This window comes from Sturnira hondurensis, unplaced genomic scaffold (assembly GCF_014824575.4).
Source record: "Sturnira hondurensis isolate 20B ecotype Veracruz unplaced genomic scaffold, ASM1482457v3 Scaffold0000167, whole genome shotgun sequence".
NCBI lineage: Eukaryota > Metazoa > Chordata > Mammalia > Chiroptera > Phyllostomidae > Sturnira > Sturnira hondurensis.
In genome coordinates this window covers 7,830,229-7,847,480 of record NW_028072798.1, presented here as the reverse complement: position 1 = coordinate 7,847,480, position 17,252 = coordinate 7,830,229, and the positions used below count along the sequence as shown (strand labels likewise).

The following is a 17,252-nucleotide window of genomic DNA, read 5'->3' as shown; positions in this document are numbered from 1 at the left end:
ACAGACTTGTGGGGCAGACACAGCTGACGTCAATGCTTGTAGTAAACCTGGACGACCCAGAGCATTGGAGCACCGAACGACTCGCCCAAGGGCACAACTTAGCATGTAGTGAGGCATGAGTTCCCATACTGCTATTCTGTATTCTGTGTTTTTCCATTGCACTCTGTTTTAGAAATCACGTAAGTCACGATATTGTAATGAACATGTAGGGTGTTAGCCATGTTCTGTCTCTTCATTTGATGCAGAGCAACTTCTGTTTCCATCAGCTTCGGTAGCTGGGGGTGGAGTTCTTGGGGTGTGCACTTGACAGAAGATTTCAAGCAGAGAAAAGCAGTAGGTGACGACCTAGACAATGACACATATACTTGCAGTGAGCAATAGCAGAGAGTGGGTGAGAAATATATGATGGTGAAATACAAGAAGTTATGTTCCAATAACCAAAACTTAAATGTGACATCTTCCTGGTTCTATAAAGGCATAGTCGGTATTATTCAGTATGTCTTCAGACCTTCTAAACAAAGATATGAGGATGTCAAAGGATTTTGTAACCAGAGAATAGTTCCAAGAAGATTGAGAGTAAGGCAGGACTCTGTACATGTACCTGTGCATTTATATGAAGGAATGGCTAGAACCTCAGCGGAGAGGGCTGGGGAGGGAGCATGGGGTCAGCCCACACGGAGCTTCAAGAGCTGAGTTAGGAAAAGGGACACAGGGTCCTGAGCCTGGGGTGGGGCCACTGGAGGGTTTTAAGCAACACTTTCACACGAGGTCAGGTTCTCATTTTTCTTCAGAGATACCCTACTGGTGGGTCCGTGGACAGGATGCTGGATGGAACCAGAATGGAGAGCAGGAAACTAGTTAGCAAGTTATTGCCATCATCCCAAAGCGAGGAGTTCTCAAATCAGGTTGCCGCTCTGGGTCTGGAAAGGAGGACAGAACAGCTACAAATACAGAGAGGACAAGACTTGCTGAATAAGAATTCGGTTTTTTATTTACTTTGTTGGCATGACATTGGGTAATAAAATTATGCGGGCTTCACGTGGACAGTTCTGCAATACGTCATTTGCACACTGCAGGGGCAGGGCTAATAAAGGGTAAAGGGGTCAAATATATGGAAGGAGATTTGGCTTTAGGTGGTGGGCACACAAAAGAATTTACTTTTGAGCTGGAAAACCTGCTAAGTATTTCTAATTGTTCTTGAATGTCCTTGCTTTTCCAAGAGATGGTTGGTGCCTCAAGATCTTAGACTTTGCATTCATGTTCCCTCATACCTTCACTTCGTCCTGTTCTTACAGAATGGTGACCCACCTGGTGCCACCAGGGTTCTTGCTCGGTGACCCGCCCTTCTGCCTTACAGAAGGGTCCAAGGGCTGAGCCGTGGGGCACTGATGTCAACCTTTCCGCCTCCCTCATGCTCGCCAGGCCGTCCGCAGTCAGAGCTCATGGTCCCCGTCTGCTGACCACTGGGGACTTCTAGGAAAAGGCTGAGTCACATCTGGCTCTGGGATTTTGCGTGAAGGCAGGTTACGGAGGAGGGCCCAACGATGAGTTTGTCAGATCAGGTCTTGTCCTACTCTTCCTTCGAGTATTAATCTGGAAACTTGCATAATGCTATTTACACTTAACGTTTCCTGGTTGTAACTGCCCTATCTTAGTGAAGCAGAAACCTTTTTATAGGTTTATGGGCTTTTAGGCATACGTGTTTATTTCTGGTTCATTATTTGTCCTTTCCAAGGTGAACACCCCAGGTAGCTATCCTATGCTTAGTCATTTGTAGGTAGAAGGCAGAGTTACTACCAAGTTGTCCAGAAAAGTAGCTTTGTTATAAGGCATGGAAAAATTTGACGATACGTTATGATTAAAATGTTACTATTTTTCTTGGCTTTGGGAAAAGTGATGGCAGATGGAGTATAAATTAGCTTAAATTAAGTAACATGGTTTTGAGAATAGTATTTTCTTAAATCAGAGTGTAAATATGGTGAGAAACACGCTGCGTGTGTCCCTGTGCCTTTAGATAATGTCGCAATCACCTATTGAGTGGGCTTCTCAGTGTGGCCCGCGCTAGGACCCAGCACAAACATGTCTTCCTGGTGGACTACTTTCAAGGATCATAATCCATAGTTGTAATCTGTGGAATAAATTTGAACAAATTGTGTATACGTACTGAACTTATGAGGTTTGAAACTGTTAGAAATAAGTGAATGTTGAATTTAAAAACCCTTGCTCTGTTGGCTGATACCATACCTATTTTAAATGGAGCCAATTTGAGATGTCAGGATAAAAAACCAACAAGAGTCTGAAATAGATTTTAAATTATTATAGACAGATGTAATCCTGTGAGTAAAGGACAAAAATTTAAAGCGAGATCTTCTTTTATTTTCTTTTTTAAGAAATGAATTTATTTACTTATTTGAGAGGGGGAGAGGGAGAGAAACATCAATGTGTGGTTGCCTCTCAAGCGCCTCCTACTGGGGCCCTGGCTTGTAACCCAGGCCTGTGCCCTGACTGGGAATCAAACCAGTGACCCTTTGGTTCGTAGTCAGGTGCCCAATGCACCGAGCCACACCAGCAAGGGCATGATTTTACTTATCGTAAACTTTTCTGAATTTTTAATTTTTATTAAAAGTTGGCAGCTCATGCAATAGCGTTTGGTAGATAGGGAGGTGGGGAAAGCTATGCTGGAGGAGTACTGAGTTAATAGTAACAGCTAATGCACAAGAAACCCCACCCCAGTCCGTCTACTTTCTTGGATTCATTTCGCTCTGTCAGTCGCATGAACAGAGCCCCCAGGCAGCTGTGATGTGGCTGACCCACTCACAGGGAACCGTTGCGGTGGCAGTCCTCTCGGTTTTAGAACGTCAGCTAACTGCCTCCCTTCCGCCTCTGCCTTTGAACTGGGAGGGCCGTGGGTGCTGGATCCACAGGCACCAGTGCGTACCCATTACTGACGCAGCCCAGCCTTGGGGGCGCAGTGTGTGCCTACCTGCTGCCACCAAGGGCTGCGGCCCCTCCCCATGGGACAAAATCACATGCCTGCTCGCAAGGTGATCGCGTGGGGGCTTAAATGCAGGCGTGAGTGAGGGGCGTCCAGAAGAAGCTGGGAGGCTCAGTTCCCCGAGCAAAGGCAGGGCTGGGAGGAGATAAAAGCGCTTCCCAGGAGGTATTGTTAGTGATGAAAAGTGAGAATTGGAATGATTCGTAACCAAGATCTGCTTCGCTCTTCGACAAGTCTTTCCCCCTTCACTCGATGAAAGAAATGTAAACAGAAAAAAAGGGAGTTTTAGGTAAGTTAGTTTTATTTAGTCCAAAATATTGGGCTAAAGGGGAGGAAAAATAGTAAGCTACGATTGGGGGAAATTCTTCCCTAGAGGTGTCGGGGGAGATGCTTTTGTTGTGAACTTCGGCCAGTTTGAATCAGTCCTGAGGAAGTTCAGGTACCTACAGGCTTAGTTGGTTTTAATTAAGGAGTAAGACTTTTTCTCTCCTCTCTCATTCGGCCATAAATACATTGGCAGGAGTGATTTTTAGGGGCAACTGGGTCTTGATTTTAACAGAGGAGAGGGGGGTGAGAGGGGGAGAGAAGGAGAGAAATGGTACAAGTATCTCAAAATGAAAGGCCCCGGGGAGAATGCATGCACTAGAGCCACGTTCCATGGATAGTAAACTGGACTGTGGTGTAAGGGGAAAAAGGCTTTGCCAGCAAACATATCCAGGGACACACTACCTTTCCTTTTGGCCAGCAATATCTTTGGATTTTTGCTTTTTGTGGAGGAGGAGGATGCTGATTGGGAAGAAGACCTTGCTCTTTTCAGTCCCGCAAACCCCAGGTCAGGAGCAGGCAAGGAGAACCCTGGCCCAGGGGCTGGCACTCCAGTGGGAACGTGTGGCCCTGGGAACAGGACCTCCTGACACGGGCAGCGCCGCTGGGCCTACGGTGCAGCCAGGTGCCTACTCAGTCCATTGTGTTTCAAGCCTGACTGAAGGGGGCCTGTCCTGGGTGATTCCCCTTTAAGACCCTTGAAAAGTGATTTTCCTCCTGGTCTCCACACACCTCGTCCAGCCGGGTGCCCACTTGGGTCCCACGAGCACGATGGTTGGCTTCGTGGACCAGCCGCGACTGTTCCCCCTGTTCATGCAGCTTCGTGGACGATCAGTCACATGGATGCAACAGACCGAGTTGTGATCGCTGTGCGGTTTTGACCGCTACCCTCTACTATCTCCTGCTTTCCCTTTCTTGAACAAAAGGCAGCTGATTGAGCTGAGTGCCACTTAGGGATTTAAAGTAGTACAGAACACACCAAACTGTCAGGTGTTATTCGCAGAGTTTTATTTTGAGAACTAAATAATAATGCTTATGTGAGGACGATGGTATCTGGGCATTCACTAGAAATCTAATAAACTTCTTATCGCATTTAATAAGCATAGTCCGGCCCAGTCATAACTGTCAAGACAGAAAGCCAGCTAGATAACTCTGAAGCTTTACATGATAGTAAATGTTGTTATTCAAATAGATGTATGCGCCTTGAATTGAAATGAGAGCCACCATAGCTGCCTGCACCCTCCCCTAATCTGAGCTGCAGCGAATTCACCCTGTGCCGTAGCCAGAGTATTCTTAGCAAACAGAGCTCGAACAGATGAAGGTAATCATATGGTTCCCCTAAATTAAATCTGTTAAGAGTGCATAAAAGTGAATCACAGTACATCTTTATTTGTCTCCATTGTTTCAATTCTATGAAATAGGACAAAAAACTACTGCGGTTTAAATCTTCCATCAGTGCAAGGTGCCCACAGGAAAGCTGTCAACACTTAGTCACGTAACTGAAGGCACCTCGTGGGTTGTGAGCAGTTTGGCAGCCAGGGATTGGGAAGGAATAAGTGCCGTGTTTGGCGTTTAAAGCGTTTAGCGTGACGGCACCCTGTGTGCGGAACTCTCATGAAGACAGACAGCGATCGCCTCTGTCAGCACCCAGCGGGGCTGCCACATGGTGGTCCAAGACTCACAGTAGTGCAGAGTTTCAAAAGAGATGTGACCTTTCCCGCTCATAATAATCTTCTTGGATGTGAAAAGCATGTTATCGAGGATTAGATTATGAAATGCCTTCTTTTGATGACAGGAAGCACAGTTCAGTAGTGGAAGGCAATCTGTTTTCTGCCCTATTATGTTCTGTGAGCTGCAGAGAGAGCAGGCCCTCAGGATGAGTCCCCGAGCCAGGGGGCTCTTCTGTTTACTCGGCTGATGCGTCACCCCCACAGCACCGGGTCGTGGATCCAGGCACCGGCCTGCTCTGGTTAGCTGACGATGCCAGTGGCGCATCATGACGGACTAGGCATCTCTTCTGCTTGCAGGTGGCATTGCACTTGGGGCTGTCTGCCGCGGGGTGAGTGGTGAGCCCCAGCCCACATGCAGCTCCACTGTCCCCTCACTGACCAAGTTCTCCAGGATGTCTTATAGTTCCCCATGGGTTTTCCCATCAGCTGGCTCATTCTGCATCTTATCTGACCCCGAGTACTTATTACCCACAATGCACAGATAAGGAAGTGGGCAAGCAGCTGTTAAACTGATTAGCCTGAACTCTTGGGGAAGTGTGTGTAGAACCTAGATCTTCTGACACTTTGTGTACTGCGGTGCTTTCTGCAGTCACAGTTTTCCTGGGCCACCGTCATTCGGCAGTGCCCCCTAATACTTACTGAACATGAACTGCGGGTGAGGTATTATACTCGTAATACCATACAATCAATATTCCCACATTACACATAAGAAACAAATGTTCCGATGAATGAACCTTCCCACCCTTGTGCGCTGGTAACACCAATTAAATTTGAAACACAGTCCAGCTGATGCAAAAGAATCAAGACATTATTTGTGATCTTGGCATCCTCATTGCTTTGAAATCAGAACTTTGCATAATATCCCATTTAACTGTGTGTTTAATTGAATTAGGCTATTGACTCCAATTGTGGTGTTGCCAGTTAAGGTAGTCAGAATGCGGGGCAGAAAGAATGAACCGGACATGAACTAATTCTCAGTGCCATCTGGTGGGGGCAGAGACCCCGGGGACCCCTCCGGGCCCGCGGGACACAGTGCCGTCCTCCCCGGTCGGAGTCCCGCTTTCTGTGCTGCAGCTTCCCCCTTGCTGTCTGACCGCTGCTCGCTCCTCGGGTCTCAGCTGAAAGGAAGAGTCCTTCCCAAAACAGGGGTCATGCCACGGTGTACTTTTCCTGTGTTACATGCATCCCGTGGACGTGTGTAAGTAACACTGCACTTCATCGTTTTCAGCTGCTGGTAATACCAATGCTGGGAATCCCCAGATGTTATCTCTAGTTGTGATTTTCCACTCTCTTCGGATTCGAAGGGCCTGCGTCACTGCCCCGAGCAACCCTCCCCTGAGTGCAGAGGTCAAGGGCTCTAAGCTGTTAATTGAACTGCTTTCTCACCGGGGGCCAGGGAACCACCTCCACACTGAGGCGACTGCATGGGGAACCACACGCTCTCACGGTGTTTTCCGGTAATTTGCAGTGGATCCAGGACTGACTGGCGAACACTTTGGGTTGAGGGCCAGACAGTAAGGACTTCGGGCTCTGCCCGTCACGTCGTCTGTGTGGAAACTCGGCCCGGCCCCTGGAAAGCGGCCCAGACAGCGTGAGAGCCAGCTGCACGGCCGGGTTCTGGCACGCTTCCTGTGGTCAGGGGACGTGAATGTCGTTTACTGTGCATGTGCCGTCGAGCAGTGCCATCTCGTTCCGCTTTCCCACCGTTCAGACACGCAAAACTATCCCGCTTGTGGGCCGCATGGAAACGAGCCGTAAGCCGGAGTGGCCAGCAAGCCCGAGTTTGCCCCCCCACCCCCACCCCATGCCATTGAGTTCAAGGAGTCTGTGTATTTTCCTTGGTTGTAACCAATACATTGGTTACAACTGGCTGCGATTACCCAGTTAACCTTGCGTGTTTTCTCCCACTAAAAGGGAGCAAAGTCAAATCAGCTTTGCATTGTGTAAACCCGCCGTGGCACTAGTTTCTGCGCCCAGGCCAGCGAGAGCAGTAGATGCCGGACTAACGGGGTGAGCAGTGAGGGTTAGCAAGCACACGCTGGATTTCGTTACGTGGAGTGAGGGGTCCGCATCCGAGGACTGCGTGTGATGTGGGACCTGCGTCCGGGCCACGCCTGGCCCCATGGAGTCTCCCACTCCTGGTGAGAAAGTGAGGCTGACGGGTGGGGGGCGGGCTCTGGGGACCACTGCCTTCCTTCTCTTTGATTTCAATACAGGTGTCATTTTAGTCAAGTGAATACAAGCACAAATATGCAGATGCCCTTATAATAGAAAGCAACGGGCTCTCTAACCCCACCTTTGCCTTCTGATTTTAACCCTTGTACCTTCACTTTTATATTGTCCAAGCTGTCTGTCTTAGGTATACGGTTGTACAACCCTAACTCAACCCCTGTCCTTTTCCCAGTGGCGTGAGTGTGAGGTCGAACCTCAAGTGGCTGCCCCATCACGTGGCTGCGGTGGCCTGTGAAAGCCCGCCCACATATAGACGCGCACAGGAAAAGGACTTCCTTCCTCCCTGTGACAAATGGATGATCGGGAGCCCCTGGCCCTGCTGTGTCGCTGGGGGATCATGTCCTTGTTGACTAATTGTATGTCACTTGGTCGTGGATCCCCAAGACTGTTTTGCTCGTCCAGGTTGCTGATTCACTGGGTGGACATAGGACTCAGCGCACAGTCAGACACTCAGGAAAGGGGACCCTGCGCAGAGGGAAGAACACTGGAGTGAAGCCGGAGGAAACCAGAGACAAGCTGCCAAGCGTCCTCTCCCACCGGCTCACACAGGACACGCCTGTCCCCCCAGAACCACGACAGCCCAGCGATTCTACTGGGGCTTCTCATCGTGCACCTGAGTCCGCCGCGCTCACACTTTCAGGCATGGGGGGAGGAGGGTGTTCAGAGTGAACCCCACTGTCTGCACACGCCTTTTAGGTGCTGCAAACCCTGGGAATCAGTAAGAGAATGGGGTGGGAGGACTCCCCACATCCAGATTACTAGAGGGCGGCCAAGGACCACGCTTGGAAGCAGCCTCTTGGACAAGCCCTAGTCCAAGGCTGGCTTTGCGACCCTTCCTCTGTCATCGCTTCTCCCTCCTCATTCACACTGTGGCTTCCGATGCCGTGGCCTGTGAGCTCCTGATGTGCCTCCTCGTGACATCTGGTTTACACGGTCTCTGTGGGAGCCCGGCCTCAGGCCGTGAAGGGAGCTGTGCAGTCTTCCAGGTCGTGTGTGCGGCCCCTGGTTTTCTTTGATGCCGCATGTGTGCGCTCTGTGCTGATGAGGGAGGAAGGGGGCCAGCCAGCCCCCTGAAGACCCCCAAGAGTGGCTGGGCCCCTCGGGTGCCTGCCGTGGTCTCGGTGGTTTCAGCGGCAGGTGTCCGGGCAGCCACTCGGTCTGGGTCCTAGAGCGGGTGGCCCCGGTGCTGACTGGCGATGATGGATTCACCCTAACTTAGACCTCTAGGGTGGTCCCCATGTCCTGGGTAGTAGGTCACCATAGCCCCACCCCTGCCCTAACCTTCCTCGGCCGCCGCCTGGGCGCTGGCTCTCACAACGCTCTTCTCTCCCTCCTTTTCTGCCAGCTGTCAGAGACGGCACCCAGGTCTGCCCAGGTGTGACCCCCACCCAGGCACAGCTGTGGAGAGGCCGAGGCGCCCCCTCCCCTCCCTCAGGCTGGGGGACATCCTTCTGAACTCTGAGACTTGCCGGGGGCACAGCAGCCTCTGCAAATCTGCGCATTCACATCCAAGAACACTTTACACCGCCCTCCCACCTGGTTGGTGATTATTGTTAGAGAGACAGTTGTAGGTGGAACCCTTCCCCCCCACCCGCCCCCTCCCCACCCCGGGGGCTTTGAGGATATCGGCAGTACTTTAAAATTCTGGTTTGATTTTTGTTTCCAGTAGATGATCCAACATCTCTCTCTCGCAGATTTTAGGATCTCCTTTTTATGGAAAATTAAACTTGACAGAAATTTAACACTTTCAATGTTTGCTGCTCCAGGTATCTCGCTGCCCTCTCTCCTTCTGCTCCTTTTGTTTGTTTTGAGAGCCCACCTCCTTGTGGTCCTCCAGGGCACAGGGCTCTCTTCTGCTTGCGCGTTTCCAGAAAAGCAGGCATCTCCTCCCCGCCAGCATCCCGACTTCTTGCTGGTTCCACCCGCTGGTTCCTAAACATATTTAGGGGGAGGAGCCAGGGAGAGGGGAGCACTGTGTCTGCTCAGCTGGTCCCCGTGACGGGCGGTCCCTTTGCGGTGCCCCCCGCCCCCCACTGCAGGGCTGCCCCAAACAGTCCTTCTGGGTGTGATGTGCATGTGTGTTTTCATTTAAAAATTGTCCATGGAAGTCACAGTGAATTTAAGAAATTTAAGTGAAGTTTTTAAGCAGTTACATTGAACTGTAGCAGGCGATGACCACGTGTCATTGAGCTTCCTGTTTGGAGCAACGTGCCAAATATCACTTATGAAAATGCACCCGACCTACTGGGCCCCCGGAAGGGCCTTGAGGACTGTGGCCCGTGCCCTGGAAGTCACGGGGGTACATGTTCATGCCGTGGTCACTTCGTGAGGAGAGAGGGGCAGAGCCTGTGTCGGGGAGAAGAACATTTATATTGCAGTAGTAAGCACCAAGGATTTGTCTGTTTGCTTTTTCTCCAAGGGCCCGTCCTGCTGGGAAGATGTCTTAATCCCCAACCGGATGAGCGGCGAATGCCAGTCTCCAGGCTGCCCGGGAACGAAAGCAGTGAGTACCGGGTCGCGCCCCTCCTTTTACTGGTGGCCTTCCATGCTCGCTAGGAAATTACAATACGGACGAAAATGCTAACTGACTTTTCTTTCCTCTGATGACATTTCCCGAAAACATTTGTAATAGTCACCAAGGACTCCTCCTGTGGCATCGCCTGCCAGCGTTGCTTTCCTAGGGACGTAGCCCCTTTGGGTGACTTTGGTAAATCGTGGCCACTTAAACCCCTCACACAGTGAGAGCAACGTACAGATGACCAGCTCAGAGCCTGGCAAGAGAGACTCCGACACACAGTGTTGACGCTTTTCCTGACGCTGTGAGAATCGAGCTTTCTCCAGCCACGTTCTGACATAGGTGGGCCACTAGCCGGTGTGGGGTGTGGGTGACCAGCTCCGCAGGTGGGTCGCCACCCTGTTCTCCGCGGTCCCTTTTCTTTTTCAAACAGGTACCCTGTGTTTCATACGAGCAAATGTTGCTTAAAAGAGACCCTGAGCACTGACGTTATTTAAGAGTGTTAGCATTGTGGTCGTGCCCATGATTTGTATGTTGTTAGAGTGTTCACCTCGGTACGTGTCACATAGCGCGTGGTCTCCACGTCATCCTTACGGTCATTTGAGGTGCTTTAAGAATCCCCTCCAATCACGGCCAGGCTGCCCGCCTCCCTGGTGCTTTGGTGCATTAACTGGCAGGATGCAGCTGCGGAGGAATCCGTGGTTCTGCACCTGGAGAGTGTAGCTCACATCCGTCGGGGGAAGCCCTGTGGAGCAGGGCTGAAGGTCATGGCTGTTACTTGTTGCATAGTCAGCTCACCTTCGATGTCAATGCATAGGATGCCACATAAATCTGTTACAGTGCGGCTCGATGAGCTGACACCCCCACAGACCCTCGTGGTACACCCTATGTGCAAATCTGGACTACATTACAAACACATCTTTGTAAAAGAACAGCTGTGCTGACAGTATAGAAAAAACTTTGTATGTTAGAACTTCAGAGACGCTGGGCTCCAGAGAGGAATTGTGTGAACTGTAGCCACTGACCCCTGGGCTCCGCCCACCCATGCTCCGCCCACCACGCCCCGCCCCGAAGTTGGCAGCCAACTGTTTCTGGTTCCAGCCCACCCCACAGGACACCACGCAGCCCTGGAACCATGCACACGTGGCTCTGTGTGCATGGACTCAGAGCCTGGAGCTCTGAGTCCAGACTCGCCCCTACACTGCCCTCATCTGTGGTTTTTCTGATAAGAAATGAGGGCTACGAGTCTTCAAAGGCCTTTCTGACTGTACACCATGAGTCTGTGTGTCCAAGACTGGCTCTCCTGGGCTTCGGCCAAGTCCTTGGTGACCTGCACCCATGCCTCCTCACCACGCCCACTGTGGGGGTGACCATGTGGGGCTGGAGGCCTTGAAGCCCAGGCAGGGTGAGAGTGTGCAGTTGCCCAGTGCACAGCAGGGTGGGTCGCTTCGTCATGGGAACCTTGGCGGCAGAGGGTGGGGGCATTTCTTAGAAGCTGTGTCCTTGACCGCCTGGGACACCGTCCACAGCCCCGGGATCTGTTCAGTGTAGCGGTTGTCAACATTCGATCCTTTTCATCCAAGATGCATTTGAATTCCTAGAATGACCCTCCAGGGGATTGAAATGAAAACAGTTGTTAAATTTTCTTTAAAAAGGGAAGAGAGTGAATATACCAGAACGGGGCAAATAGCACGCTAAAAAAAGGACAGAAATCAAACCAAATATAACAGTGATGTGATGACTTGTAAATGCACTAACCGAAGCCTTAAAACAGACCCTTAGACTGAATGAGAAGAAGACCAGAACCACGGAAAGTAGAAGGATGGAAAATGACACACCAGGCCGATGTCACCCAAAAGAGCCGTCTGAGCCCTTATGTGACACATAAAATTGATTTTTAGGGGCGAAGAAAGCTTGTTAAATAAAAGGTCTCCGTAGTTAAAAAAAGATCTAATTACCCAGAAATCTATACTAGTTCAGAACACCATATGATGTTACCAACATGGACTTAAAAATACATTCAAGACAAATGTCAGAATTAACAACTGTATGGCCCAGTCCCCCACCATGGAGGGGGACAGTCACCAAACTAACCTGCGGAGGTGCTGAGGGCTCCAGCCCCTCGAACGCAGGGAGGACGAGCAGGTTGAAGTCGGTGGGAAGGACAGGACGCCCCTTGGAGCGCCACCCCATTACGAGGATGCCCAGCCGTCTCAAGCACATGGACAGCATCACAACCCTCGAACGTGTTTTAGGGCTTTACGGCACGTAGCTACCACTAACCAAAACAGAACCACGAAAAGCCTCTCAAACGTGCAAGTTCTGTTCACTTAGTAAAAAAAATACCCAATACAAATATGGGGTTGAACAGTATTGAAACGTACCACCTATCAAATCTTTTGGGATGTATCTGAATTACGATTGAAAGGGAGTGGTTAGTATCATAAATGCTTATTTTATTTAAAAAAATGAGAACATAGAAAAAGAAATGATCATATTCAACGATGGCTTTTCTCCCACGGCTGGCAAACACCAGGTGGCCGTGAGCTCAGTAGAGGAGCTGAGGTACACGCCCCCCGCAAGGCCACGGCCACGGCTGCGGGGTCTCAGAACCGGTTTCTCGGTCACATTTTCACCGCAGGGCTAAGCGCGGACCACGCCTCCTGTGTTTTCTGCAGAGTTATGTGCGGGGTCTGTTTCTTACGGAGGCGAAAAGACAAGCATTTTTAGGGAGTTTATCACACTAGAGTTTGCAGGGTATTTTGAATTTGGGGCAGTATTTTGTACTCTCTCTATATAGTATATTCTCATGAAAAAGTTTAATTTCTATCACTTGTATAAAATATCCATATACTTAAAATTAAAAGGAGTAGGGTTTCTCATGTATTCTTAATTAATATTTATGCATGTAAAGTTAATCTAAATAGCTCATTTGAAATGGCAGTAATTTCAACCTTGGTTTTTTAGAGTGCTAATATAAACTTGACCTTTACACAGAGAAATCCAAACCTAATTTAATCTTTCACTAATTGGTGTCATTGTGGGAAGGAACATAGCATTAGTTCTGAAAGGCATTCTACTTTTAAAAAAGAGTTTCCTAGTCAATTCAAAGAATGTGTGCTTGAGCTTAAAGAAAGGGAAAAATCAATTGGGATTTTCTCCTAATTGATTAAACTTGGATAAAGTTAAGTTTAACTAGTAAAGTTAAACTTGGGATATGACGCATGACTTCATGTTTTCTGCGTAAATCCTCACTTTATGTTTTACAGTGCCTTAAACAATAAAGATCTGTGTGTTTGTACACGGTCGGGGGCGGGGGGTGTTTTCTTTTATCTGTGCACATGCACAGGCCGAGGCCAACCCAGGCACCCTGTTCTGTAGGCCAGGGGTGCCCGACCTTGTGGCGTCTCTGGGCCACACTGGAAGAAGGAGTTGTCTTGAGCCACACATTAAACACAATGTGACATGTAATCACACAAAAAAATCACGTGAGTAAATTTCCTCATAAGTAAATGTACAGTTTTGTGTTGGGCCTCTTCACAGCCACCCCAGGCTGCACGGGGCATGCGGGCCACAGGGTGGACGCTCCTGCGCCCAGGCTCCACGTCCTAACTGCTGAGGGCGAATGTCCCCTGGCCCTCCACACCCCCCGCCTTTCCCTGACACCTGACAGTGGGCAGTAGAGTCTAGGGTAGAGATAGTTTCTTGTAGGAAAAAGAAAAGAGAATGTTGAATCACGCCTGTTGTAGTCTGTTTGTGCTGCTGTAGCAAAATACCGTGAACTGGATGCTCACGAGCAGCAAAGCAATTACGCCTCCAACACCGAAGTCTGGGAGGGTCAAGCTCAGGCACCTGCCACTCAGGGTCTGGGGGGAGCCCACTGCCGGGTCACAGAGTCCCCTCCACAGCCCCCCGGGCAGAGCAGACCGGTGGTCTCTGAGCCGCTTTTACAAGGACGGGGGTTTCATTCTCAAGGACTCTCGTATCTCCCATCAAATCACATTCGCAAAGCTCCACCCCCAGATACCTTCACAGGGGAGTTAGGTTTGGACACATGACTTCGGTGAGGGGGACACAGGCATCCAGACCACAGCACCCTTCAAAGTAACGAATGACCAAGGTCATTATATTTATATGTGTTGAGGGGTGGCGGTTTTACAACTAAACAACCTGTAACGTACATTATACTTTACATTTTTGAGGAGTAATATTTACCCGGATGCCATGTGAAATATGATGCTGTCAAGTTCACATCGCTTGATTTTGACAGGAGTTAAAGTCTTTTGCCGAGAACTTTGTTCTTCTCAGAAACAGCTGGAAGGACCTTTGAAAAGAACTCAAAGATTGATTTCCAAAGAAGTTGAATACTGAAAGCCATCTCCTGAACTGTAATAAATAACATAATTATTAAATTCAATATAATAAATGGAGAATTTTCATCTTACTCAACACGGCAATTTATTTCTCGCATTTTCTCCCAGTTGCACTCAGTATATGTCAACTGGAACATTAGTGTGAATAAAGTTAATATTCATGGTCTCTATCCCAGATTTCATCTTCTCAGAAGATGCTGACTGAAATGAAATGAATAGCAAATAAGAGTCACCTAATAGGAACAATTTTTATTTATAAGGCATTTGCATATTATATGTCCAAGAAGTTCCTTATGAATAATTGCTTTAATGAATTACTCTTCTCAGAGAGATGTGTGTTTCTTTTGGTTGTTTTTCTTGTTGTTTTAGACCTGATTTGGATCTCACAAGATGAGACCCAGGATTCCTCAGGACGGTTTCCTGGTCCCGCACCCTCTGTTCCCACCTCACCCAGTCTCTAACAGCGAGCAGAGGCGGGCTTGCTCTGTCTCCCAGACGAGGCCTCGGGCTGCCCGAGTATCGGGAGAGGGTGCAGATAACTGTTTTCATTTGCAAGATGGTGGGGGAGCAGTGGCCTGGTGACCCCTGCAGCGGAGCTCAGGGCACAGCTGAGCAACCAGCGTGGGCCCCGTGTCTCCCACCGCCCACCACAATAAGCCCCGCCCTGGGGGCTGCCAGGGGGCGCATCCCAGGGCGGCGGGCACTCCAGGCAGAGGACGGACGGAAGTAAAAGGGGGACGCATCTGCTTCCAGCTCGTTCTGGCCTGGCGTTTGGCCAAAGGGACATGGTCTCCCTGTCGTTACACTGTGTCCGCCCTCCAGTCATACTTTCTTACTTCTAAATGAAACTGAGTTCTGGAAGCTTTGAAGTCGAGCTCTGGTTGTGATGGAAGGATGCCTACGCATGACAAAATGTCCCCTGTTGTCTGATATGTAATTTGGGTGACGAGCTAGAAACTTCTTATAACACTTCGCAGAAATGGATCAAGCCTTCAAGCTCCAGGACGGTTCGTTTCTAACCCATTTTTGAGTGCTTGGTAACAACAAGAGTCATTTTTCAAATGAGGGTACAGATGACAAGATAGATATTTGTATTAGAGAACCAGCTAAAATTTTGCAAGTTTAAACAAAACATTTGAACATGTTGTTTGTATATGAAAATAAATGAGTCTACCATAGAGAAAAGGTGTCAGTTTTTAAGAGCGCTTAAGAAATGGAGGTGGAATGTAGGAGCCTGGGCTATCTGTGAGGCTCTGAAGCCTGGAATTAGTTCAAGTGAATGTTCTTTTTCCGTGACGCAGCCTCCTTTATCTGGGCTCTTTCACAGCTTAAAGGAAAATTAAATCATCAGCCATCCTCTCCATGGTACTGTTAAAGACTCCTGTACACTGTTGTGTGAAAAAACCAATCTGCAAGGAGGGGAAACCAGGTACCAAAATCGGCGCGTGTGCAGCGGACACCGCGGACAAGCGGTAGCCAGCACAGTCACCGTGGCCCCGCAGGCATAACCTTAGCTTAGCTATGACGCCATTTTTCAAGTCATTGTGTGGTTTCCATAATACATTTTTTAAATATTGGAATTAATACTTGCAACCTCAAAGGCAGGAAATGTCTAGTCTGCGTGAATTGTAAAGTGGGTTTTTTTCACTTGCTGATCTGTGATTCTCTGTGTTGTGATTTATGTCTTATTTTGTATACAGAAGAACATCATGCAGAATATTACAACCCTACCTAGATACTAGTGATTTTAAACCTGTTTGTTATTCCCAGAGGCTTCCAAAGCCACTTCTTAATTTTTTGTCTTTCCATAGAATGATTCCAAAGCCAGGTTTGTCCATGAGGAGGGTTGTACTTGGACGTGGACAACAAAGGAATTTATCATGATTAATCAGGAGACGTGCTTCCAGACCAGTAGGTTTCAGGCGAGGGGAGAAAGTCTATCAGGCTACCAGAAGAGATAGCGATAGGGTAAAAAGATAATTTTGAAGAGATTTATAAATGATATTCTGAGAACTGGAGCAAAGGAAGATCAACTGCAGCTGTAAACATCACCAAATGTGTCACTGTGGATGGCAGATCAGGCTGAATGGAAATGGCAGGGATTAGGGACTGGAGGCCACTCGGTGATGGCCTCGGAGTCAATGCACAGGGGCTAATGGAGTGAGAAGAATGGAGGGAAGGTTCGAGAGTAATGCGGCAGGAGAATGTGGCCTGCTTCTCGGCCGGGAAATAGCTCTCTGGTCCTTTAAGCGGGTGATGGATGGCTCTGGGGAGCCCACACCCCTTCATGAAGAGGCCACTGTGTCTTTTTTCAAAATAGCCTGGTCCCCCAAAGTTATCAGGGACCATGACCAAGTTTCACGTTAGGAAGCGGGCTTCAAAACACACTTAAAGCCAGTTCAGCAAACTTGAAACTTGGAGTGGAAAATACAAACATACGGAGACTAAAATAAAAAATAAGAGGAATTTCATGCGCTACTGCCCCGCATATGGTGAACCATTTACTTCCATGGAGGTTTCTTGGGGGAAAAACAGTTTGGGATCCTCAGATCTGACCTTCCTAGAGTGGGTAATTATCACCCCTTCAATACTCAGGTCTCTGGACAATAAGCTGAGAGATGGTCATTGTACATGAGTGTTTTAATGAGATGAGAAAACTCTTTTATGTTTAAGAGTTGGAAAGCGAAGTACAATTTTCAAAAACTCTGTGTTTCCATGGAAAGAAACATAGTTATTTCCCTAAGAGATATCTGTTGGTTGGGCTGTTCACTGGGCTGAAGACAAAGACTGGCCGTTGAGAGCTAGGAATCTAGCTGGGGAGAGAGCACTTCACCTGAGCAACCGCAAGTCGGGTTGAAAGGAGCAGGCACGGGAGAGACTGAGCATGTCTCCTGTGCCAGGCACCAGGGAGGGACAAGGGGACACTTTCTGTGGGACCCCGCACAGTTGGGAAAATTTCAGGGAGGAATCAGACATGTAGACAGATGATGATTTGGCCATGAGCTGAGTTTGTGGAGATGGATATGAAGGCTGTAAAAGATCTTGAATGAAGCAGAGGAAATAAGACAAATCACCCTGTTATG

The 17,252-nt window shown here is 48.9% G+C and overlaps 1 protein-coding gene across 1 annotated transcript in view; it reads left to right on the top strand.

Annotated features, from left to right (window-relative positions):
- Nucleotides 1-17,252, top strand: part of PRKN (parkin RBR E3 ubiquitin protein ligase) — an 851,421-nt gene that overhangs the window by 417,750 nt on the left and 416,419 nt on the right. The window contains exon 5 of the mRNA XM_037059502.1: nucleotides 9,701-9,784. Within this exon, the coding sequence (XP_036915397.1) occupies nucleotides 9,701-9,784 (84 nt within the window). The remainder of the gene's footprint in view (nucleotides 1-9,700; nucleotides 9,785-17,252) is intronic.